This window comes from Seriola aureovittata, chromosome 12, assembly GCF_021018895.1.
Source record: "Seriola aureovittata isolate HTS-2021-v1 ecotype China chromosome 12, ASM2101889v1, whole genome shotgun sequence".
Lineage (NCBI taxonomy): Eukaryota > Metazoa > Chordata > Actinopteri > Carangiformes > Carangidae > Seriola > Seriola aureovittata.
This window is the reverse complement of record NC_079375.1, coordinates 24,907,510-24,933,018: the sequence shown is the minus strand read 5'-3', so window position 1 is coordinate 24,933,018 and position 25,509 is coordinate 24,907,510. Positions and strand designations below refer to the sequence as shown.

At 39.6% G+C, this 25,509-nt stretch overlaps 2 protein-coding genes across 2 annotated transcripts; both read right to left on the bottom strand.

Moving 5' to 3' along the window:
• Positions 1 to 223: 223 nt before the first annotated feature.
• urod (uroporphyrinogen decarboxylase) lies at positions 224 to 8,013 on the bottom strand. Its single transcript, XM_056392356.1, has 10 exons — positions 7,822 to 8,013; positions 6,410 to 6,522; positions 6,134 to 6,213; positions 5,851 to 5,913; positions 5,077 to 5,274; positions 4,798 to 4,959; positions 3,404 to 3,538; positions 2,619 to 2,719; positions 2,023 to 2,089; positions 224 to 1,327 (listed from the first exon to the last, which is right to left on the bottom strand). The coding sequence occupies exons 1-10, from the start codon at positions 7,842 to 7,844 to the stop codon at positions 1,163 to 1,165; spliced, it is 1,107 nt and encodes a 368-aa protein (XP_056248331.1). The 5' UTR covers positions 7,845 to 8,013; the 3' UTR covers positions 224 to 1,162.
• Positions 8,014 to 8,552: 539 nt separating this feature from the next.
• Positions 8,553 to 25,186, bottom strand: lyn (LYN proto-oncogene, Src family tyrosine kinase). The gene is made up of 13 exons (XM_056391919.1): positions 25,047 to 25,186; positions 19,533 to 19,669; positions 19,105 to 19,147; positions 18,107 to 18,212; positions 17,644 to 17,742; positions 17,328 to 17,431; positions 17,076 to 17,225; positions 15,842 to 15,994; positions 13,387 to 13,569; positions 12,976 to 13,052; positions 11,668 to 11,821; positions 11,005 to 11,136; positions 8,553 to 10,039 (listed from the first exon to the last, which is right to left on the bottom strand). Exons 2-13 carry the CDS (start codon positions 19,662 to 19,664, stop codon positions 9,837 to 9,839), a joined length of 1,536 nt encoding a protein of 511 aa, XP_056247894.1. The 5' UTR covers positions 19,665 to 19,669; positions 25,047 to 25,186; the 3' UTR covers positions 8,553 to 9,836.
• Between the last annotated feature and the right edge of the window lie 323 nt (positions 25,187 to 25,509).

Here is a 25,509-nt window from a genome sequence, read left to right as displayed (position 1 = left end):
GCGTGAGTGTGGCTAAATTATGCTAGTGGCAGCTAATGTGGCTGCTACTAGCGTGAATGTGGCTACATGCAGCTACTAGCAAATAATATTGTTTGAATGGGGGCGAAGCATGACCCAGATTTTCTAATCTATTAATTCTATTAATATAAAATACAAAGGAAGATAAATTTCACCAAAAATTAAATCACTCATCATTTAACAGAGCAGAATAGAAAGAGCCAGATGAATGTGTAGGTTTTTAATATTCTCTCACACACAGCCTCTGTGATTACACTGTGATTCACTGCTTAAGCCACTTGTTGTACAAGTCTGAGTTGATGAAATAAAACAGACAAAGACAGATTTAGGGTAAAAGACAAAAACAGCATCCTTCTCATCTTCTCGTGTGTATTTCTCAGAAGATTTTCTATCCACAGGAGTCAAAATAAAACGATTCGTTCAACGTTAGATGGAGGAATCATTGAGCTACTGACATTTTCCCCTTAAAACTGAAACTCTTTCCAAGTCACCAGCTTTTTAACAGCATTTTGTTTTTCTCTTCAAGAGCCTTTGAGACAGAAACTACTCGCACTGATGAAGAGCCCAGTTTTGATTGAAGAGGTTTACGGCTACAAAGAGGTGATAGAGGTTTGTCTCGGTTTGTATTTCTAACGTCACATCACCGTGAGTTTGATTGGATAACTAATATCTAAGAGAATATTTTTCCATCAAGTCGAAGCTGCATTTTTGAATATATCCAATAACAATGAAAAATACAATCCCATACCACTTAAAATGCATTTATAATGTACATGTACTTGTAAGAATGAGTTCATCCCGTTCAAATCCAAATACATAATCCACTCCTGGTCAGATCAACACATTATAGATCTTGTCTTAGAAAACCAACATGTTGTTTATGCAGCAAATCTACGAATTTATGTTTGATTTTGATATTTTTTTGTGTCACAATATTAAAGCAATGTTGTTGTTTTTCTCCTTGGCCTCTTGCAGGATAATATTTCCTTTTGATGATGCCCTTTTGTATTCAAACACCAAAGCTTACCGCTTTTAATAGTTTTTAATAAAATATTGCATTATTGTACATTTTCTTCTTCCATCACAATCAACATTATTTTTTTGGCCAACACACTCCCTCACACAGACGGGTGTCTCTCTCTCTCTACATTTGTTTGATCATCTGTTTAGAGTGCTGGTGCACAGCTTTGACGAAGGCGCCCACGTTCTCCGGGTCCATGTCGGGGTAAAGGCCGTGGCCCAGGTTGGCAATGTAGCCCCTCGTGCCGAAGCCCTCCAGCATCTTCTTCACGATGTCTGAGATGCGCTCCTGAGGAGACGAGCGTAAGGGGAGCAGTTATTACAGCAGTTATTTCAGGTCACGGCTGAACTTGTTAACTTTTTGTCTGCTATTGTCTGACAGCGGCACTTGAAGCTCAAGAGAGTGAAATTCTTCTTTTTACTCTTTAGTAATATTTTTGCGAATGACACTTGCCCACTAATGGAGCAGAGCAGGTGGCAGCTTGAGGCGGTTTGAGGGATGTTCCAGTGAATCTGACTTTCGCATGAGGAAATATGTGAATTTTGAGCCCAATTCTTTCAGTAGTGCAGCAGGAGTGACACAGCGAAGAGTAAGAATGGGATGATCTGACCTTTTTTTTTGTTTACGAGACGTAAATTCTTTACATATTTACATCTATACTTTAAACTTTTTTCCATGTGTAATTAGTTATTTATCATTACTGTTATGCTTGTTGTGCAAGTATCTCCTGCAAAGAGATACTGAGAATGAGTGGGAGGTTTTGTTTTTCAAAATGAACAAAAGTGAAAATATAAAAGAAAAGGATAAAAACAAAGTTAGATTTCTCTGTGTGTGTGTGTGTGTGTGTGTGTGTGTGTGCGTGCGTGCGTGCGTGCGTGCGTGCGTGCGTGCGTGCGTGCGTGCGTGCGTGCGTGCGTGCGTGCGTGCGTGCGTGCGTGTGTGTGTGCGTGTGCAGCCTAAACCAAACTGGGAGTGGACGTTACCTTTGGAGCGTAGAGAGCACAAGGGTCCATGTTTCCCTGCAGGCTGACCTTCCCTCCTGTGCGCTCCCTGAACACACACACAGACACACACATGACAGGACACACAGGGTAATCCTTTAACCAACAGGTTAAGTATTTGATGAGTGGAGCAGAAAACACAGACAGAGTTTGTTGACTTAAACGCTGCATCCTGTGACAAACCAGGGACGAGGGAGAGGTCAGTAATAGTTAACCCGCTCCTCAGGAAATGCCACAGTGCGGGGGTCAGGATCCGTGCTACAGCTGGCCTCACCCCCGAGACGGTTTCAGCTTCAAGTTGTTTTTATACGGCTGTAGCTGTATCTGCTTTCAACTGAAGGACATTCACGTATCGATCCTTTCCTGAGCTCACATTCCAGAGGTGTGTCGACACTTCAAACGCCACAAACTACAATCAGAGGAGCCAGCGAGGGCGGCAGCTCAAGCTTCTGATGTGGCACATTTAACACAGAAGAAATGGCCTTTTTGCTCCATGTTGTTATCTCAGGACCAACACGGCTTTTTACATAGTTACTGAAAAGATATCAGCGCTGTGTGTGTGTGTGTGTGTGTGTTACCTTGCTGATCGTGGGTCAATGGTCCAGTCCAGCCCGACTACCTCATAGTGAGACTGAGAGAGATCCTCCAATCCGTAGTGAGCGTCCTTTGCAAACGCAATCTTGAAAACACACACACACACACACAAAATGAATCAATTTCAATTTTTTAAAGCCACTGTTTCACAAATCAACTTGTACTATTTAGGTGCTTTGTTTTTATGCCTTTACTATAGTGACAGTCAGAGAGAGACAGGAAAGTGTGTGTGTGTGTGTGTGTGTGTGTGTGTGTGTGTGTGTGTGTGTGTGTGTGTGTGTGTGTGTGTGTGTGTGTGTGTTGCAGCACAGGGCCACTGGTTGGATTCGCTGCAGTTAGGACTAAGCCTGAATGGTACGCGCTCCGGACGAGCCACTGATACTATTTGTGATGAAATGCTGCCACCTGCTGGTCGGCAGGTGTACCAGGGATTGTTCACCAAATGAATCCTTAATGATCCCTCAGGGGAAACGACGATGTTCAAGCAACAGAGTGACGATAAGAATAGATCCGAGTATTGAAACTAATATAGAAGGCAATTATTACAAGACAGTAAACTGAATAATGCAACAGCTGGTTTCACTGTTGACTTGTTTGTGTCTTACAGTGTGTGTGTGTGTGTGTGTGTACACATCATTAGCTCTTCAGGTCAGGTACAGATGAAAGCGCACACACAGAAATATGTGAATGTGTGTTTTGTGTTTCTACACATTTATATATCGGGACAAGAGTATGTTTATTTGTTTTTGTTTGTTTTTCTGTCTCTCACCATGGGAACATCCTTTCCCGCCTCCTTCAGTTTGTCTTTGACGCGGCGAGCGATGTCTCGGAGGTACGGCAGAGAGAACTCTTTAAACTCAGCGGGGCCCAGGATCCCGGCGTGGGACTCAAACACCTGCAGAGCCTGAACAACACACACAGCGACGACATGAATAAATCCCGGTGACACATCAGAGCCGCAGCACCCTCTGATATTTGAGACAATAGTAAACACATATAAAGGTCAGGCCCAGTCTTCATGTCATCCTTTAACTTTCTAATAAACTGGAATCACTACCTCGGCCACTGGCCACTGACAAACTGGTGATTTACTGAATCAGGTTGGACCATTAAAACTTGAGGAATGTTTCAGCAAGTAAACACTTCAGTAATGTGCAAATTGGTTGCTAGGAAACATTTGCAGCACCGTCCAATCACTAATTAACAAATATAGCCTTTTATATGTAACAGATCCTCCCAAAGTAAGAGTGTAGGGGCGATGCGTTAAACTTCACTGCCAATCCTTTATACACGTTTGTTCATTGTGTAGATTATATTCTCATACAGCAAATCTGTTTTTAATCAACATGTGTAAAGTTATTTACTTGCGTAGTAATTTCATTCTCCACGTCCTTCTCATCATCGTAATATTTAACAGGTTTTTGTTTTTATGTTTTAATCTGTACAGCTTGATTTAAACTGGTTGTGTTTTAATGCTGTGTGTGTGTGCGTGCGTGCGTGTGTGTGTGTGTGTGTGTGTGTGTGTGTGTGTGTGTGTGTGTGTGTGTGTGTGTGCGTGCGTGTGCGTGTCCTGGGGACAAATTAAGTTTCTAGAATTGAACAAGAAGTTGTTTGGCTGGTGAAATCCATTTAATTGCATAAATCTCCACTTAAACACTCAACTAAAGTTTGAGTTTTACTTCACTAACTTTTTATCCTTTATACGTCATTTTTGTAGTTCTTGTTTCTCACACCAGTGTTTTAAATCAACAGTAGGAACACGCTGCGTAATCACTGTAAAGCACTGAAGAATAATCTCTCCTGCAGGAAGGTCAGAGGTCAGGCAGAGCGGGTGCTCAGTCCCGCCCTGCTGCCCCACATACTAAAAACGACAACATGCTCTGTTGGTATGACATCATCTAGACTTTGTGTAATAATCCAGGTTTCTGCTCTGAGGCTCAACTTCTCTGGAAAAAAGAAACTTGCTGCCTCAAACAGATTTTGTGCTGATACTGAGAAGCAAGAAGAGTCGGCACGAGCGGCCACGATCAGCACACAGTATTTATGTCCACCTCTAAAATACACAAAACACTTTATTCTGAATCTCTGAGGTCTGCTCGGTCGGCAGTTACATAATAAATAAAAAGGGTAGCATTGTGACTGGAGGGTGGAGGGGGGTCTGACCTGAGCTCCAGCTGCCACCTGTCCCAGCAGATACTCCACTATCACGTCTGTCAGCATCTTCAGCAGCATGTGACTGGCCTCCGGGTGTCGGTACAGCCAGCGCTTGGCCTTGGAGTGGGTGTTGGAGCCTCCGCCCTCTATCATGTAGGACATCAGCGTCCACTGTGGAGGGACAAATCAAGGAGGGGAGAGCTTTAAACATGTTTTCTTTAACCTGCTCGGCCAAACTCTATTTCCATCAGAATATACACGTCTCTGAATGAGTGTATCATCTCTCACCGGAGCTCCAGTGAATCCTATGAGCGGCACTTTGCCCTCGATCTTGTGTCTGGTCAGTGTGATGGCTTTGAAGACGTAGCCCAGCTCCTTGTCCACGTCCACTTTGACGCGCAGCCTCTGCAGGTCTTCTGGCTCCTTCAGGGGCTCCGGGAATGTAGGACCTTTACCTGGCACCATCTGGACGTCCATACCCATGGCCTGGAAGAGGAGAGGAGGGGTGGGGGGGTAAATGACCTGTCAATGACCTGTCCTGATGATTGACTAAATCACAGACACCCAAAACATTTTTTAACCTAAAATGGACACGAGAAGTAAAGAACTCTTAATTTCTGGGAACATCCATCCCTGGCACTCCCTTCAAAATAAAAGCCTAGCAGCTCAAAACAGTAATACATTAATAAGAGATTGTTTCAAAGCACCTAACTTTGCTATATGTGTTATTAAAATATGCAAACCATATTGTATGACATGCAGATTTCCACTCATCACATCACAGATACAGGTGTAAGCTGCTAATATGCAACAATATGGCCACTAGGGGGCAGAAGGTGCGGAGAGACACATCCGTCCAACATTCACTCTCCTTAGAGCTCTGCTACTTTGTGAACTGTAAAACCAAAACAGTTAACTAAAAGAAGCTAAAACACTCCCTTAAAAAAACAACTTTTAAATCACATGTGGTCATTTGACTCAATACAAGCTGAAGTAATGCCACTAACAGAGAAATATGAAATGTGCAGAGAACAGGGTAAAGAAAGGTCTTGTTACTCTCACCTGTGGGACGACCAGGATGTCAGAGAAGATAATGGCAGCATCGAAGGGGAAACGTCTCAGAGGCTGAAAGTGGGAAAAAAAGTAAAGAGATAACTCGCATGGTTTGTAGTTTGTCGTCTCATGACAACGCTCTGAAGATATTCTATTAATCACTCACATCGTCTCGACGTAATGTAACACGACTTAAAAGTGTCACACGCCGCTGGTTCGGTTGTTAACTGTGTAAAAACACCTTTTAAATATCAGCGAATTAAGATTTTTCTGTATGAATCCAGAGTTTTACCTGCAGAGTGAGCTCACAGCAGGCCGCCGGGGACCGACATGTCTCGAAGAAGTCCTTTCCCGCCCTGGACTCACGAAACTCTGCAGATTGGATTCAACAAAGTGTGACGATAATAATAACAATAATAATAATAATGATAACAGGTGCTGAACATATGCTTACAGGCAGACAGAAAACAAACAGACAACTTGAAGGGTTAGTGTTAGAAATACAGATAGAGACATGCTTGAATAGAAGAGTTATCGTTAAACAAGCCAAAATGTTGGAGGACAGTACCTGGCAGATATCTTCCAGCCTGTCTCATGCACCAGACGGGGACATGTTCAGTTTCTTCTCCTCGCGCCGCTCGCAGGAATGTGTCGTTCTGCAGCTGAGGGAAGTCCTTTGGGCTAGAAAGTGAAAGAGAACAACATCTACACATTTTTTGCTGCCAAACAAAGCCAAGTGCATAACAATATAAATAAAATAATGTAATGATAAAGAAACCAAAATAAAATCAGAACCACAAAAACATTACACAGTGGCAGAACTGATGCAGCCCCCAGTGCACACATGAAAAACAAAGTGTTATTAATGTTAACACAAAGATGTGACTCTTCTCTAAGTGGTCGACTTTAAGTCACATTCATTAATTACTCCTATTGACTTCCATCTATTTTATCAGTCACACTAATCTTACGAAACTTTATTGTAGAACAAACTAATGCACATTTTGGCTTCAGTACACTAAGACTCTAACAGTCCAATACACTCTCATCACACATATTTAAATTACAAAAAGTTAATGAGGATTTGCATTTAACTGGCAATGTCCTAATCACTATAACCTTAGGGCTACAATACAGTAGCAAGCTTCTGTTATCTAAAACACAAGCATACCCCTCCCTTTCCCCCCCAGCAATCATACTGGACACACTGAAGAGCTGTCAATGACAGAGTGATTACGGGAGATAACACTTCTCTTCTTTCTTATCACGAGCCAGCAGCAGAAAAAAACCGTTGAATGAAAGGCTGCTTTGGATTTATCAGTGACGCATCACAACCTGACTGAAATTCAAACTCTGATGGAAATCTAACTGTTGGATGGGATGGAGCACTAAAGAGTAAAGTAGTCGTGTCAACTTCATTTCACTCCTCGCACATACTTTAATACAACTGCTGTTAGAAGAAATACATATGTATAAAAAATACCTAATGTAATAATAAATATAAACAAAAGAAATCAGGAATATGAAAACATTACACAGCAGAAGAACAGATGCAGCCCCAGTGCACACATGAAAAAGTATGTATTATTAATGTTAACACAAAGATCTAACTCATGTTTTAGTGATGGATTTATTTTATCATTTATTCTAATTTTAGTGTCAAAATTTGAGCACTAGTGTTTGTTTTAGTCTTCGATATTTCAGGAAACGTTGTGATCCACTATTTATTCTTCCTTTCTTCTAGCAGTTATCCCTTAATAACACTGCAGTAAGAACTACTCATAAAGAATATGCATTTTCTCACCAACATTGGAAGTTGAGCTAATTCAGACTAAAAATGTTTTTGAGCTAAGACCATGTTTTCATAACAAGGACACAGGCAGGTTTCCAGACGTGACTCCGACCTGACGGCTACTAGCCACATTGCTAACATTATAATGTAAGGTGCTAACGGTACGTGCTAACAGCGGAGCTACTTACAGTATTAAATCGTCCTTGCTCATGTCGGCGGCGCTGAGGAAGTGTCAGGCTTTATCAGACGCTCCTCTGTCTCTCTCTGGAGATGTCAGTCGCGACCTGCTGCTCCTCAACTGTCATTTAAACGCGCTTGCACAACTCTATCAGTCGCTACTGCACCACTGTGCTCCAGGGCGCGGCCATCTTGGAAGACCACGTGACCAAACCAGGAAGCAAACCGGGGTTTCAAAACAAAAGACCTCTTTCTTTCTGTAAATAAAGTACTCATTAATATAATAAACGAGTTTTTCCTCTTCTTTAAATCTCACACAATATACAGTTAAATATAATATCCGATATGATTTAGGAGACATCTCCACATTCTTGCAAATAAATAAATTAGCCTAAAAACAGTTCCACATATGATCGTTGTGTAGTGCCTCATCTCCAGTCTGTTACTGGGACCAGTTCCTGCTGCTCTGTCTGAACACAGTTCATGTTGTTATTTTCTTCATCACAGTGTCTAACTACCTGCTGTACATTTAAACTTACACTAATTCTGCTCCAGCACCCAGAGCTCTCTGCTCCTTTTAGCGACTGATTGATCGATTGAACTAACTATAAATGCAATTTGGCAAATGAAATGAATGAAAATCATATGGGATCAATTTGTTGTTAAGGACAATCTCTCAGAAAAAGTAAGAGTGACAGTTTAAATCTCTGAAAGCTAAAAAGACATCCAACACAATGACATGTACTGTGTATTTCTTTAATTTACATGTTCTCATTCAAATAGCAACAAGTGTACAGCTCAAAGAATGATTAAATGACAAACCAACAAACATTTATTACACTCGTACTATAATTGGGGTCCGGGTACCTTTCTTCATCAGTTACATTTAAACAGAAGTTACTCTCACTTTCACTCAGGAACACACGAGTCATCCAGTGTCAAACCCTGAGCAACTAACACTTGTGATGATAAAAGACCATATTTGAAATGATGAAATAAGCACAACTGATTCCACATTTATGCCCTGCAACAAACAAAGAGCTACAGCACTTCAATATGAAGTGGACTTACAGGTGATCAACCCTTCACTGCTTAATGAAATAGAGACGCACAGTTTTTACCAAAGAGCAGTATTTCTGTTAACACCACATGGAGATGAGTGGTTCAGTGTTCCAGCAGCTTATGAGATAATTAGCAATGAAATGTAAAATAGACGGTTATAATCTTGTAGAGCACGATTTCTATACCTGGAAATGTTATTATGGAACATCACAATATATAATGCTGCTGTTACATCCAAGGTCCAGACGGACATTTTGAGGTTTCTACTGCCACTGATTACTGCCTGTAGAGACGGACCTTCATTTTAGTGAAGCCTATGATCAGAGAACAGCTCAGTCGAACACCAATAAAATGATACATGATCTATATTTAAATTATTTTTTAAACTCAAACATTTCACACCACAATGGCTGCTCAGTGTGAGAGGTGAAGAGAAGTGCATCACGTCTACTGAATCATGCATTATTTACAGTTTTAAATGTGTATGAACAAAGGTCATTGCTCATTATAACAGTTATGTTCATAAAAAGCATGTCCTTTTTCCAATGTCACATCATTTGCACAGATCGATTCTGTCTATATTCTGTCCTACCTTTGCAAACTCTTTCTATAATGTCTGCAGTTTGTTCAGTTTCTCTGTACATAAACTCTGAAAACTGTTTGTTTGGTCCAAATATTGAAATGCCAGGACACAAACAGTATAAACATTTTTATATAATGCTCATTTGTTTTTATAAATTTCCCCTCAGGATTAAACTGCTATGCACCTCAAGGTGATACTGAAGACACACACACGTCACTGAGTGGTCAAAAACCTGCATACTGTATGTTCTCAACAACAAATATTAAAATGATTACAGCATATAAATGTGTATAGAATATGTCATATATACATAAATTTACAAAAATCAAAACACAAATCTAAAGTTGCAGGAGTTATTAGTCTTTCTGGAAGTGTCTCCCTCTACGTCTGCTGCTGGTACTGTCCCTCTGTGGCGGTGTAGAAGTCTTCCAGGACGCTCTGCATGTAATCAAAGGTGGGCCTGTCCTCAGGTTTGTTCTTCCAGCAGCACGTCATGACGTCGTAGAGCTCAGCGGGACAGCTGTCGGGCTGAGGCATCCTGTAGCCACGCTGCACCGAGGACATCACCTCTCCTTTAGTCATACCTGAGGACAGTGCACACAGGCGCGGAGGTGTGAGTAACGATATACGACAGGTAAATGAGGTGTTGTCGCTTCATGGTTGTACTGCCACACAGTGGAGTCCGTGCAGCGGAAGAACTTTTTAAATTCACCAGCAGAGGGCAGGAAATGTCAAAGTAATGCCTGTCTAACCGGCTCCGTGCAACAGTTCCTGCATTTCATATTTAAAAATAAAAAAACTTATTACTTCAAGATGTAATTATAACAATTATTTCAATAAACTATCATATATTAATTTGCTGTACATCCCTCTTCAAAATACCTTTACAAAGTTCAACCATCAAAAACAAGAGAAAACTGTTTGTCGTTCAGAATTCAGAAAAACAAATGCAACACCTGAGGAAGGTCAAAGAAACATTTACGTCATTCAGACGCTCCATGATTTAAAACAAGTGTAAAACTTATGCATTCAAAAGTTACTGAAGTATTATCAGAGAAATATTCTTAAACTATCAAAAGAAAAAGTTCTCATGATGCAGATTATGTGTCACATTACTGGGTTATTACTTCTGATGCATCGATGTGTTAGAAGCATTTAAATGAAGTTGATCAAGGTAGTTTCATATTATTTATATTTAAAAATCTGAATCTACTAAGTAACTAATGCTTTAAAATAAATGTAGTGAAGTAAAAACGTTCTATATTTCTCTCTAAAATGAGTCGAGATGTAAATTAAATGCAATAAACAGTGTTGCTACTGCTAATATAAAACCAAAACTTACTACAACAACAACTGGTCCTACTTCTGCTAACAACACCGTCACTATTGCTGCTCCTATTAAAACAAATAAAGCTGCTGCTGCTATTAACACTAATGCAGCTTCATTATCTCTCACACATTCAAATCAAAGTCACACACAGTAAGTTGAAGGCGATAATCAGAGCTAACAGTCATAATCATAGTTTGCAAAAGGTCAGTTAATGTTCACCTGGGTAAGGGATCTTCCCGTAGGTGATGATCTCATAGATCAGGACCCCGAAGGACCACATGTCGGACTTGATGGTGAAGGAGCCGTAGTTAATGGCCTCTGGAGCCGTCCACTTAATGGGGAATTTAGCTCCTGCAGATAACACACACATAGTTGTCGTACACTCAGACTTTATGTCACTAACTCAAGGTTAGACTTCAGTTGTCCAAGGATGTCAAAAATAAAATCTAAAAATGACAGTTCGTCTATGTAAATAACCCACACTCCCACACGTTCCCACTCAGGCCGCCCGTGCTGTCTCTGCATGTCATGGAAGGTTTATGTATTTAAAAAAAAAAAAAATTTCCTACTCCAGTTTAAGCGTCCCCTGGTTCCAGATCACTGATCAGCCAGGTTTCATTTCATGACACACCTGTCTCTCCGTACAGCGTTGAACACCAGACTACTGTGTATCAGTGTCCTGGTGTGAGGATAAAGGAAATGTGTGTGTGTGTGTATGTGTGTGTGTATGTGTGTGTCTCAGGGGTACTGGTCATCGCGGTGAGGGTGCACATGACGATGACCCGGCAGATGAAACCACAAGCTGCTTTGATTTTCATTTGGACGCATGCATTCAGCAGAAAGAGTGAGGTACACACACACACACACACACACACAGTTTACCCTCTCTGGCCGTGTACTCGTTGTCCTCTATGACTCTTGCCAGTCCAAAATCAGCTATTTTACAGAGGAGACTCTCTGACACCAGGACGTTAGCAGCTCTCAGGTCTCTGTGGATGTAGTTCTTCTTCTCTATGTACGCCATGCCCTCTGCTATCTGCAACAGCAACAGCAAAATATATATATGTCAAACACAAGAGGCCTGTATGTGTGAGCGTTATCACACTAACAGACGAGCTAACGATGAAACTGTTCATAAGATCTCAGATATGGAAGCAATGGCTAAATAACATCATACAAAATCATCAAGCGGAGTGACAGATGTTAGTGACGGATTAAACATTTCTGTGTGTGAAACAAACAAGCTAAAAGAAAAAGTTATCACATTTGGATTTTGTTGCCATTTTCTAAAAATATTGATATTAATGATTAATCATTAAAACGGATAATTCCTGCTTTAGTACGAACCCAACATAAGAAATTCTTCACGAGTAATCACAAGCATTTATTTGTTTTCCTTTTTTATATTTCTACTCAAAAACTCTTTTCTTTTTTGTGCTTCAGTGTAGTTGTATTATTTTCTTCATTTAACTTTCATTTATTCTCAGAAAAAAACACATTAGTCATCGTTTCTAGGAAGTATCCTGGAAATGTAATTTGGTGCCATAGAAATAAACTAGTAATTTTCTTGAAGGAACTGATTCATTCATATTATATCTCAGTATAAATATGTTGAATTGTAAACTTGACCAACAAAATTCACATTTTATGGTGTTGAGCTGAGCAGCTGACTCACTAACAGTTACAGTTAATACCAAATTACACAGTTCGTTCCAGGAAATTACCAGGATCCTTAATTAGTTTTCTCATTAACAGAGAAGTTAATGCGTCTTTGCTACAGAATCTACATGAACACGAACAACAAATAGTTAAATGACTAATTGTGATTCTTGTTGGTCATTATTCGTGGCTCTTCTGCCTCGTTTTGGGGACATACATGTATAAAACTAATCACTTATTATCGTCAGTAGAACTTTTTGCTCCGGCTCCACAGTTTTACAGTTTCAGAGACATTTATTAAAATCAGTCCTTGGCTTTGAGTCACTGACATAAACCTCTCACTGCTGCTACACAGCAACACTGCAGACTTTAACTATGAAAAGTCATATTTTTTTACTTCTAGTTATTGTTCCTCCTTTCAGTTCAGTAATGGAAACAGTTACTTTATATGTGTTTCACAATGTTCGAGGGAGAAACGAGCAGTGAGAAAGAAAACAAAAAACCTCTCATTGCGGTCTGAGTGAAAATCACCTGCGCTGAGAAATCGATGAGCTTGGGCAGCTGCTGTCTGGAGCCGTCGTCGCTCTTCAGGAAGTCCAGCAGGCTGCCTGAACACCACACACAACAGGAAATGACGTCAGCGTTTTGTAACTCAGTGCGCTCCAGTGCTCGGCGTGTTCACATGTTAACTTTGACTTTGATCTAAAAATTTTATTCGTATGTTGAGTTCAGTTTTTCAGTTGTCTGGTTTGCCTGATAATCTTCCTGTGTGAAATATGTCAAAGAGTCATTGTTGTGGTCACATGAAGAATGAGTCTCGTCACCGAGCTGCTGATGTCTGCACTTCTTCTTATTAGCGCACGCTTCCCCTCAATAATGAATAATATGAACTCATTGTGCTTCACTGGAAACGACTGAAGAGAACGACACAGGCTCATTTACCGTTGGCCATAAACTCAGTGATGATGTAGATGGGCTGCGTCTTGGTGATGACGGCGTAGAGCCGCACCAGCCTGTCGTGCTGCAGCGTCTTCATCACATTGGCTTCTTCCAGGAAGGCCTCGACCGTCATGGTGCCCGGCTTCAGAGTTTTCACCGCCACTTTGGTCGTGTTTTGGTAGTAAGCTGTGCAGAGAGAGAAGGGGGGGGGGGGGGGGGGGGGGGGGTGGAGAGTGTTAGTCCATTTCTATGAAAGTATGATATCATCTTGCTCGACCTCTGTGCTCAAAATACTAATCAATTTCAAACAGACTAGCTCTGAGAAACTGTTTCGTGAGGTCACAGTGACTTTGACCTTTGACCTTTTTACCACCAAAATCTACTCAGTTCCTCCTGGAGTCCTGAGTGAATGTTTGTGCCAGATTTGATGCTTTAGTAGTAAGAAGGTTGGAGCTGAGATGCTGCATGATGTTAGGGTCCAAACCTTCCACGCAGGTTCATTATCAGCTCCTTTCCCTCTTGAAAATGTCTTATATAAATATATTTAAAACTCCACACCTTCAGTTTGTAATTGAGCTTTTCTTCTCTTTGGTGTTTGGATTGTTTCGACGCAACCAGAGCAGCAGTTTAATGAAGCGACGGCTTCGACAGCAGCTCAGGAAACAAAAAAAAATCCCGGATTTACACAATTATTTGCTTTTTTTCTCTTTTCGTTTTTTGAATTGGAAAAGGACGTCGTGTGAACTGCTCTGGTGGCGTGGTGCATTTTTCTTCATAGGTACCTGTCATGATGCTTGTGTCTCCCTGCCTCGTCTATGTTTAGTGTTTCCTGTTTTATTTTGAAATTACCTTTCTTTTGTGTCTATGCTCATCTTACTTCCTGCCTTTGTGCGTCGTGTATTTGATCGCCTGATTAATTTCACCTTTTCTCAACTACCCTCGCCTCCCTTTGTTTCCTTGTTCCCCCGTTACTGGATCATCTTTTTCCGCTTGCCAGCTCATCCATTCATCTGTCTCCTCTCTGTACTTTCATTGCTACTACCTTGATTTCCTAAAATCATTGAACCGTGAAAGTGATGAAGTTGAACCAGTCACTGTGCAAATATAAGCTTGGTAACCAGCAGAGAGAAAGAGGAGCAGACAAGAGACAGGAGGGCAGAGTGGGTTTCGGCTTGTGGTGGCATGAGGGGGATGTTCATGAAACTGAAAATCTTATTTCGGACCAGACATGATGGTTGACTTCCCCCTCCCTCCACATACTGAGAGGTGTGACGTCCAACGTGTCACTGCAACAAACAGCACCTGGTTTAGCATTTGCTTTTTTATCAAGGCCATGAATCCAAATCATCCAAACACAATGAATTCACACCTATAATCTTCTCACAAACATTTTAAAGTTGAAAAGATCCGTCTGATATTTATTTTGTCACGCATCTTTGTTTTTATTCGGAAGGTGTTTCATGTCGCTCAGTAATAAAAACCCATTTCAGAATAAATCTAATAACTGGAACTAAACTTTTCTATCATAACCCACCGACAGATGAAAAACAAAACATGTGCTCACCACTATGTTGTGGTGTCACGTACTTCCCTCTCACTTCGAAGAATTGCAACAGCAAACGTATTACTCGCAGTCATCAAGGATATTTTTATACGTGGGATACAACTTAGAAATTTCACATACTTCTCTTTTAATGCCCCTTTTCTGGAATGTGTGTGTGTGCGTGTGTGTGTGTGTGTGCGTGTGTGTGTGTGTGTGTGCATGTGTGTGTGTGTGTGTGTGCGTGTCCAATGCAAATCTCCCTTCAAACCTAAACATTTCCTCCACAGACGATAGCACGGACAACACTGAGGCTTTGTGTGGACATTTCTCCAGAGAAAGCGTATAAATCTTCATCAAAAAATATGTTACACACCTAATGCAGAACAAGCGCAGGAAGTCATTTTTGTTTTAATTATGAGGAAATGGAACTTCCCTGCGCTGTTTACTTCTGCTGCTCTGAAATTACAGTAAATGAAAGAAAGGAATCAGAAATCCTTGGAGCTGCTAGTCTCAACAGGACGCGTCCGTCTTTACACAATCACCAAAATCAGCTGACCATGTGCAGAGTATCATGAATTAATTAGAGCAGGACTGGTGTAATTCTGTGTGCGCCTCCACCTCACATCAGTGGTATTTATTGATTATTTATCTTACAATTAAGACCATATTTCACATAAACTCCACGGTGCCCTCAGTACAATCTTAATTATTTGCATTAGTAAAGTGGGTTTACTATATATACAATGTTAGTTATCATTCTTTCACTTGTTTAGTAATCTTGCAATGTGAAAAATTTAAAAGCTTATCTACTCATGAGTAGATAAGCCCTCCCTATCTACTCTTGGACAAAACAAGTTGTTCCCAGTCAATATTATTGATTAAATGAAAGTTTTTTTTCTTCTTCTCTTTACTCACCCATCCAGACTTCTCCAAACTGTCCTGCTCCTAGTTTCTTCACCATCTTAATAGACTCTTTGGAAATCTCCCAGGCATCTTTATCCCACGGTTTCTGAGCTTTGGGTTTTACACATGGACGGTCCAGTTTACGACACAGGCCATCCGCTTTGTCTGAAACATGAAATCCCTTTTTTTAGTCTTAAATAATAATCAGTGACAAAAATCAACACTTCATACTATTGCAAATATGTAATAGGGGTAGGACTCATATTATTATATAATGGATATTAAATCTGTTTTCTATCTGTTTTAAGCAGCAACCTCCAGGGATGAAAAACGCAGCTGACACAGAAGTGTCAAACCTGCAGTTCCTCAAATGGCCACTTGAATTGTTCCAACAGTGAGTCAGTCTCCATAGACTCCCGTGTTAAAATGTCCAACTTCCCAGCAGAGATCAACATGTTTACAGCCTGGTGCAAAAACAGTTGTAGCCTCTATAGCTAATTTCCTCCCTAATGACAACTGTATGAATTATGTAAAAATTCACCCATTTAAATTTTATCAAGGCTTAAATATATGCATAATTGGGGGCGTGGCCACTTTGAGTCACAGTCTGCTTGCCCTCACCATGTTTGGGGTGTTGGGATTTTTCATGCAAATATCAGTCAAACAATACGACTCGCTGTGCAGTTAGCTGACTAACAGAGAGCGAGGACGTCTGTGTTCCTGTTTTTTAAAGTGAGTGAAATTCTGGTATTATTTTATTTATATGTTAGCACTAATTAGCAGGTATCCGAGTCTGCGCTCACTATACTTGGCTTGTTAGCTTAGCTCGTTACTAGCTAATTAGCCAGCAGATGAATTAGCCCTGGGTTAGCCAAGCAAGACGCCCAGTTGTGCTAATGATGCTAACAGGAATATATGCTTGCCACAGATATTCGAAATCTCAGCTAAACACACACTCCGACTGCCCATTTTTGGATTAACCAGGAGTTAGGCGGAGTCAGGCACTGCCAAGATGGTGACCGCGGATCAGCTCACTCTAAGCTTCAAAACCCTCTTCAGAAACCTGTGGCTGACGTCACAGAGGCAACGTCCATCTTTATTTACAGTCTATGGTTTTTTTCTAATCTTGTTTCTCCTGACCTCCAGCAGCTTAACTTCTACTTCTACTTGCTGCAGTGATGAACAAAGGTTTTCTCTTGCACCTTCAGTTACTCTTCAAGTTCTTCTGCTCCAGAGTCGTACTCACGGTGGTAGTGTTTGATCATGCTGCCAATGTCAGAGAATGAGATTTTAGGGGAGATGTAGTGGCCGCCATTATCCAGCATCCTTATCTTATAATGTTTGACTGAGTCTGCCCCCTGGAAGTCCACGTCTCTGAGGGACAACGAATAACTCCCTGTGGAGAAATCACAAGATAAAAGAGAATGATTTGTACTCAGTTTCACTAGATTCATCGTGAATGTATTCATTTCTCTCAGTGCTGGTGTGATTTCCAGACCTTTTGATGTTTCACTTTCCCTGATAAGATAAGAGCCTGGTTTGTTTGCCGGAGCCAACAACTGCCTCTCTGCATCCTTCCTTGTGATGTCCTTGAAAAACCACCTGCAACAGGAAACACTCTGAATATACAAAATGGACGAATTCTTCATATTCATACTGAAAATCTTTATGAATATGGGAAGTTAAAAAAGAATCATTCTGTAATTCACACATGTAAGATCTTTATATACGATGTACAATTGTGCAACTGTTTGCATGAAACAAAACGTTTTTATCGAGACCCTAAAGTAATTTGTTCAGATGCAGGGACTCACTCCTCCGTTTCGATGGTGTCGGCCTTAGCGACGTAATTAGACGGGATGAATCCTTCTTTTTTGGTCGTCAGTGACTTTGCTTTCCACCACTCACCACGTCTGCAAAAAAAATCAATTAATTTAAGCAAAATTGTCGTTTGTCTTTGATTGTCAGGCACCTTCTGTAAATTCCAGGTTTCCTAAAAATGCTTTTGAACCCTAATTATTCCATTAAAATCCACCTTGGGTGGTTTAAAAATACAACAATAAAAAATCATTTTCTAAAGTCTAAAAACATTAAATTTAAAGCAAACGCTTGATCCTTGCAGAGAGTGGTATATTGCGTTGGGATATTGTATTATACAGTTTGAACATCTTTGGTTTTTGCCTCACATGATGCAGTATATAAAAAATAAATAAATGATAAATAACAATTCCTGAAGTTGAATTATTCTTATATAAATATAAACAGATAGACACTCACTCCTCTAAGACCTTCAACTTTTCTCCTTTCTTGAACGTTAAGTCTTCCGGGTGCCCGGATTGGTACGGGTAGAGGCCGACCACTATTTTGTCGACCCCCCTTTCCTCTAAGAGATGAAACAGAAAACAGATACTGACATGATGAACACTGCACAGTAAAACAAATAGGTCAACAGCTAGGATGCATTAAACAAATCTGCAATATGTGTAAAATGCAGAGCAAGAATTCACACTTTTCACTAGCAACTTCAGCTAAATATTAACGTGCGACTGTGGCTGATGTGTCATGTTTAATAAGTAATAAATACACTATTACACTCACTGTAAGTCAGTTGCACAGAAGGAGCTTCCATGTAATGTGGCTCACTTTAACTTAATATAATATATATAATATGCACATGGCCATATTGTTATTGGTCACTGCATTTTAAAATTCAGCCCAAAGCTAAACCTTTTTTTTTTTGGTTTAAACTTATAAACAGCACAACACCAAGCAGTCGTTCTGTCACTGGGCTAGCAGCTAGTAAGATGTCAGGAAGGCAATATATCATTGCACATCCTTCTCAAGAATAGTAATATACTAAATACCATCACCATTTGCATTTACTGGTGAGTTTTACCAAATCACAGTGTGTTCCCTGTGGTTGGCCTCGACATGTGTCACTCAGAAAACTGTGAGTCACAAAATGCTCAGTTCTTGCTAAAGCTCCAGAGAGAAGTGTGAGAGAGGAGTAGATGTAAAACTATATTGAGATGGATTTTTGGCAGTTAAAACCACAAATACACCGACCAGCCACAACATCAAAAAGAGTAACTGGCTCACCTGAGTCCCTGAGGTCACCTGACTCACCTGTTTGTTGGCTCATAAAATCTCAAATTGTAAAATCAAGGAACAGCACTTCTAGAACAGAGGCTCATTTAACTTTCCTGTCAGTGTGTTTTTACACCAATACTTTTGCAAAAATAAATTGTAAGTATGAAAGAAAGAGTGAGGAATACCTTCCAACTTTTGGAACACCTGACCAGGTAGCAGGGAGTTATTCTGCAAAGGCAAACACAGAAACTGTGTAAATGTTACACCAATAACTGCTTCTAACACAATCCTGTAATATATATCTATCATACATACAGTTATTACTTGTACATAACAGAATTTCACAATCTTTTCATCGTCATCGTGTCAGGCGGGGAAGTTCTGCTCATTTGGAAATATCAGAGTCAGTTTTTCCGAATGGGGAAAGGGTGTATTTGAATTGTAAAATAGTCTCTAGAGAACTGAATAACTTCACTTTTACAACATTCTCCATTTGACAATATTTGAAGATGATGTAAAAACATTAAAATGCATGACTTTTACACTTTGATTTTCAATAACTCAACAATAACTTTGTTGCTGAGACAGCAGAAATCATGTCCTGACTACTTACTGTGGTGTTTTTTGTATTGAAGGTGGGGTCTCTGACATAGTGCGTTTGGTCGGTACGTACAGTCTGCGGGCTGCTTTTCACCTCCACACCTCCGCTCAGTCCTTCGCTCAACGTGGACTTCATACAGCCCATTCTGCCTGAAGGAGGAAGTGAGAAAAAGGAAGAGTGTAGTGGAGTGTTACGCATTTACCATTTACAGCTGCTGAAAATAACAAAATGTTTGGTATTGAACACCTGTGGCTTCTTTGTTTTGTAATGCAGAAATAAAACAGAGCCAATAGTGACATTTTCATCTTTCTTTATTTTTTTTTATCAATGGATGATAAAAAAAAAAGAAAAGAAAAGATGCACCTGGTGTAGCTCATTTTGTGGACAATTCTCAAAATTCAAAAGAATTCTTCTGTAAAGGACCATTACACTGATTTTTATTATTATGTGTTATGTATGTTTACATGCTTCATAAATCAGTTTTGTCTGTATCTCACAGAAAAGGCCTGAACACCACCTGATCAGCTCTCTTTGCAGCTCCAAATGACTTTTTAAAAAAAGAAATTTACTTAAGTACAAGGAGCAGTATCCACACACTATTTGGTTAGCAGGCAAACTGGGTAACTAACTAGTTGACTTAGCTAACAAACAGCTGTATGCTAACGTTACTTGTTCTGCTTCTCAGTGGGTATTCTCTATAAGGCTGTGTGAAATGTCGTCATTTGTATTTATTATATAATTATAATAACTTATATAACTTATAACTTATATAAATATTTATATAAGTTTGTTCTTGTACAGTCGTTGAGACCTCAGCTGTACTAGCTGGACACAATTTGACATGTAGGTTTATTTATTAAGATCCAATGTGATCTTTGTGTTACCAATTGTGTGAATGTAAATGCAGAAGATACAAACCTAAATTTGTTTATTTGGGCCTCTTTCAGATTGGGTTTAATCTTCATTATTAATATCACTGTAAAGCGTTTCATACACATTATAGGCCTATAGAACATTTACACAATTCTGACTTAACATCCATTATACATCAGTTGTATTAGTCATACTGTAAACAAATTACAGCACTGAGGTCCAATGTTTGATTGTCCGGTAGACAAAGGTTCCCATTACGTTTTTATCTTTAATGGTACACAATGAAATTAATCTCTATTCCTTAAATTGACTTTGTGTTTATCGTGCACCAATACTAAACTTGTCCTGAATACATGTTCGTGCCACTCTAATTTTTTTTTTATTGCTGCAGTTTTCTGTATTAAACCTCACAAACCCTGACACAGAGGCATCGAAACCAAATGACCACATGACCTCAGAAGATGCTTCCTGTGTAACAAATGGTGATATTTCAGAGGAGGTGTAAAGGGGCCAAAGGGACCACAACCTAACACCTAGTTATCAAGAGGAGGGTCTATTTCCATTCCTGTGTGAATCTAGCTGTTTATTTTGTTTCTATTATCCATGACCTCATCAAGCCTAACCTCGTTGTTATTGTTGTAACCATGACAACGTAGATCGTCTAATCTTAAGGAAGTACTCATTTTATATTTTTATATTTCCTTAAACTATTTAATTATATTATATATTATATTATAATAATTATTATTATTAACCAAGTAGTTTTTGTTTCTAAACATAACCAAGCCATGGCCCTCTATTACTGTAACCATGGCGACAAAGGGTCCGGTACGCTGCTGTCGTACGTTCCGCATGTTTATCATTGTAACCACGACAACCAAAGTCTGGTACGCCTGCTGCGTAGGGGCTGCTACCTGATCGATGAACAACTGGAAAAGATAATGAAAATCCGCGGGGACATCGACCCATATGTCAAGGTAGAACAACATATTTGATAACCTAGTAGCTAACGTTAGCAAACAGCTAACGTTAGCATTCAAACACTTCTTAGCTAACATTACCGTTTGATAGTGGTGCATGATACAATATCAAAGAAATTAATTTATTCTGAAATATCACTGCAGATCTTGGACACATTTAGTTCAACGTTTAAATAAAACATCATGATATTAAGCTTGCAATGTAACATTAGCTGCCTTGCTATCTTTTCAACCAGTTAAGTTAGCAGTGATACCCTGCGCTGTTATATTACAGTATTATTGATTTAGGTTGATTATGAAACCATATAACATTAGTTAATGTTTAACGTTTGCACAAGCCAGTGGATTAATTTGTCATCTGACAACTTTAGTAGCGCCAACATTTGACATTCATGTCAGTTGCAAACTTTAAGTTTGCTAACCTAGCATTAATTTACAGTGTGGGCTGGCCTGACATTCAACATCTGGCAACATCTGGCAAATTCATCTGGCCATTTATCAGTGTAGTCAAAGGAAAGTGAAGGTAAACAAGTCAAGTTCTTCAACCATCTCAACATTCTCGCACAGGATTTATTCAGAGACATTAAAGTGCTCAAGGCTTCCCTCCCTCAGCACGACATCAGGGGAAAATGGCCGCCGTGTAAAATAACTGACCTGTGGTTGATCTGGTAACTGAAATATCTATATGGTACAAGAAACTGTGAATTTTGTTTAAAGTTCACATCCAGTAGAAGCCTTTGTTTCCTTCCCTGGAGAAAACTTGGCACATACATCTTTGGACCCATTAGAGAATATTTAATCAGTTTGCCATCCTGTTTAAATTAGCTTTTCTTCTGATATAGTAGGTTAAATGCTCAGTATTCACTTCCTCATTCTTTATTTTCTTCCTGTCTTTTCTCAGTTTTGGTTTTTGGTAATGTTTAAACTACTAGAATGCACTATATACAGAGCAAAAAGATAAACCTGAATAATGATTTAGACAGATATCAGAGTAATTATTATAATGCAACCTTATATGATTATGTGTTAAAATAATGTTTGGTATGTGAAATAAGTAATGACTTAATGACATGGTGAATCACAGGTCAAACAATTATGGCCAAAGGAGCATAACCAAACAACAGAATGATGATCTCAGATAAGGTAAAATCAACTTTATTGATACCACACAAGGAAACTGTGTCACGGGAGTTGAAGGAGGTGATGGTGATAAATCATCAGTGAACACAACACGCTGCTCTTTCAATGGGAAACTAAAATTTATGATTGAACTACTCAAATCAGAGAAAGAAGGAACACACTTAGCCAGTCCTGCAGGGCAATGAATTCTCTTTAGTACAGCAGGAAACATAAAATAGGTTAAATTAAGTAGATAAAGGTCAAGAGGAATCAGCTGTGAAGAGGAGCAGTCAACCACATACAGTCCATAGTAACATCATAAACATTAAAACTTTAGTTTTATAGCTTCCAAAAGCAGGTATTTGGTCATAAAATATTTGACTAACATCAATTTTCACCTGATGAAAAGTTATGGGATCAACAAAGTTACCACAATCCAAGTTATCCAGAGTGGAACACGAATTCATGACAATCCATCCACTCATGTTGTAAAGTGGAAATGGCTATTCTGGTTGCTCCTGATTCTGGACGGTAAAGTCCCATAAAGTTTTCCCATAGTCAGTGTTATCTGACTCACAATTTATTCATCTCTATGACTTACATCAGTATGAATTTAAGATAAACACAAAGCTTGTGCTTCAGAAAATGGACCAGACTCAGTGAATAGCTCCCTAAGCTTAACATGTCCTATGATAACTATTAATTTAGCTGTACAGACTAATGAGCAGTGATAACTAACATGTCTTTGGGGTCATCAGGTGGGAACCTCCTTTCACCAGTGTTTCGTCTAGTTGGTCCCACGACACCTCCAGGAGGCTAGACAGTGATCACTGGCGTCCCAGAGTCACTCCCCTAATGCCAGCCATCACTGCTCCTCACACCACGACTATTTTCTTTATCTTGCCTATGCTACCACAAACAACACCATCATCAACTCTGACAAAACACACTCACAGATTAAGCAGATTCAGCAAACAAACTCCCCATAACAGTTGGAGAAAGTGGCGGCCATTTTGAATTTATACCAGTTAAATTATCAGTGCAAAAGACTAAGATCTGCATATGAAAATATCTTTTTCTTAGCCTTGGTCCCATGTTTCTATGCTCAGCAACACTGAGGATACGCTTTAAAGAAAAGATTAAAATGGAAATGCATAATTAGGGAATCACACTTCCAGAACCAGTGGTCCCAGGATATTTAACTGAAAGCCACATATGTAGACCTCACAGTGGTGCTAGATGAAAGGTTGGCGGATCAGCAGAGTAATTTAGATTCATCCAGCGGGGGGCCATGAATGTTTGTACAAAAATATCGCACCAGTAGATGTTAAGATACTTCACTGGATAAGGGACACTATAGGAAAAGTCAAGGGATCAGCAAAGGCAGTAAGCTTCATCCAGAGGGGAATGTGAATGCCTACTGAGATATTTTAGTCAGAACCAAAGTGGTGACAGACACCGGTAGTGATAATTATCCACATTCTATAATCATTAAAAACCTGTTATTTTAAGGCCTCAAATAGCAGCATGACACATGCACTTACCCCTGTCTACAATATAATGGCACTTTTGTTCCTAAGGAAGTTAAGTCTAGGTTAGTTTTGAGTAATAGTATGCAAAACAATAGTGGTAATCTGTCTTTGGACAAGATGATTGTTTGGACAAGAATTATGGAAAAAAGGTTCAAGCACCATTAACCCCATGGCAGACAGAAAAAAGGGGACACACCTAAAAACCAGAAATATAGCTTAACCTGTCCAAACAGATTTAGAGGTTTATGATTTTCATATGATTGTGAGCTGTGACTTGTCATTGTAAACAAAGCGTGAAAAAGTTTGTGAATGAAAATGTTATAACAAACATCTGGGTGGTTTGTTACTGGCTTTGTTGGTTCATTGCCTCTGTTATATATTTTTAACTTGACAGACGGCAAACAGCCGGAAACCAAGGGTCTAAACAGATTAGAAGACGCCCCACACACACACACACACACACACACATACACGCACACACACACACGTGCGCAATGTGCTATGCTGTTGCAAACACACAAACTTTTCCTTCCTCCTTACTGAGCCACTGACTCAGGAGAAGAAATGAAAGGAGAGGAAACAGTCCAGTGTGGGAATAAGTTATTGATTAACCTGATCACATTCAGAGCAAAAGTCATATCAAATGAATTTAAACTGGTGATGGTCAAAGCCATTACAAACCACACTTAAAGTTTAATAAAAACCACCCATACTGTGGTCTGAAGGTAAAACTTTAATTTACACTGAAGAGAAATCCAAACAATAAGTGAAATAAGTTTTTAAATAAACACTAAGGAAACTTTCAGAAATGGATTGGACTGGTTAAAAATTAAAGATAATCTACAGGCTAGTCACTCAATATTGACCTTTTTCAACAAATCAAACTGTTATCTATAAGCATCTTAACTCTTCTCGTGTGTGTGTGTGTGTGTGTGTGTGTGTGTGTGTGTGTGTGTGTGTGTGTGTGTGAGTGAGAGAGTGTGCATGAACAGACGCACAATGAATGATTCATTAGTGCTTACCTCTCTCTCTGTGTCCCGGTCAGTCCAATGCTTATATGTCTTTTATTCCTCAGATCTCTCGCCTGTGCTTTTCATCAGACTGACCCCCAGACTTGCTGACTGTCAAACTGGAGAGATGTGGTTTGTAAAGTGGGTCAGCCGGTCGTCGCGAACTGTTACGCTCAGCCGCCAGAATGAGGAACTTGGAGAAACTGGTCGGGGATTTTTGTTTTTTTTTCACTGAAACTTCCTGGTACAATTGTCTAATGATTATTTGCATAATCAGCTACACAGACACACACAGGGGCGCAGCAGACAGATGGTCTTTTAGGTCTTTGTATACGAAAACAAACCTGTTAATATTGAAGTTGAGAAGAGTTTTTACATTATGTCATAAATAAAAAAGAATCTCTTCTATATCTGCAGACATTAAACATTATAGGGTCCTCACACATTTCCTTTTATGCTTTTGTCAAATAATTAA

Coding starts and splice junctions, on each gene's coding strand:
- urod (XM_056392356.1), bottom strand. CDS start 7,844: ATGAGCAAGGACGATTTAATACT. Junction 4,960..5,076: donor TAGGATTCACTGGAGCTCCG/GTGAGAGATGAT, acceptor GTCCCTCCACAG/TGGACGCTGATGTCCTACAT. Junction 3,539..4,797: donor AGGTGGCAGCTGGAGCTCAG/GTCAGACCCCCC, acceptor TGTGTTGTTCAG/GCTCTGCAGGTGTTTGAGTC.
- lyn (XM_056391919.1), bottom strand. CDS start 19,664: ATGGGCTGTATGAAGTCCACGTTGAGCGAAGGACTGAGCGGAGGTGTG. Junction 15,995..17,075: donor CATGATCAAACACTACCACC/GTGAGTACGACT, acceptor TTCATGTTTCAG/ACAAAGCGGATGGCCTGTGT. Junction 13,570..15,841: donor GTTTGGAGAAGTCTGGATGG/GTGAGTAAAGAG, acceptor CTCTCTGCACAG/CTTACTACCAAAACACGACC.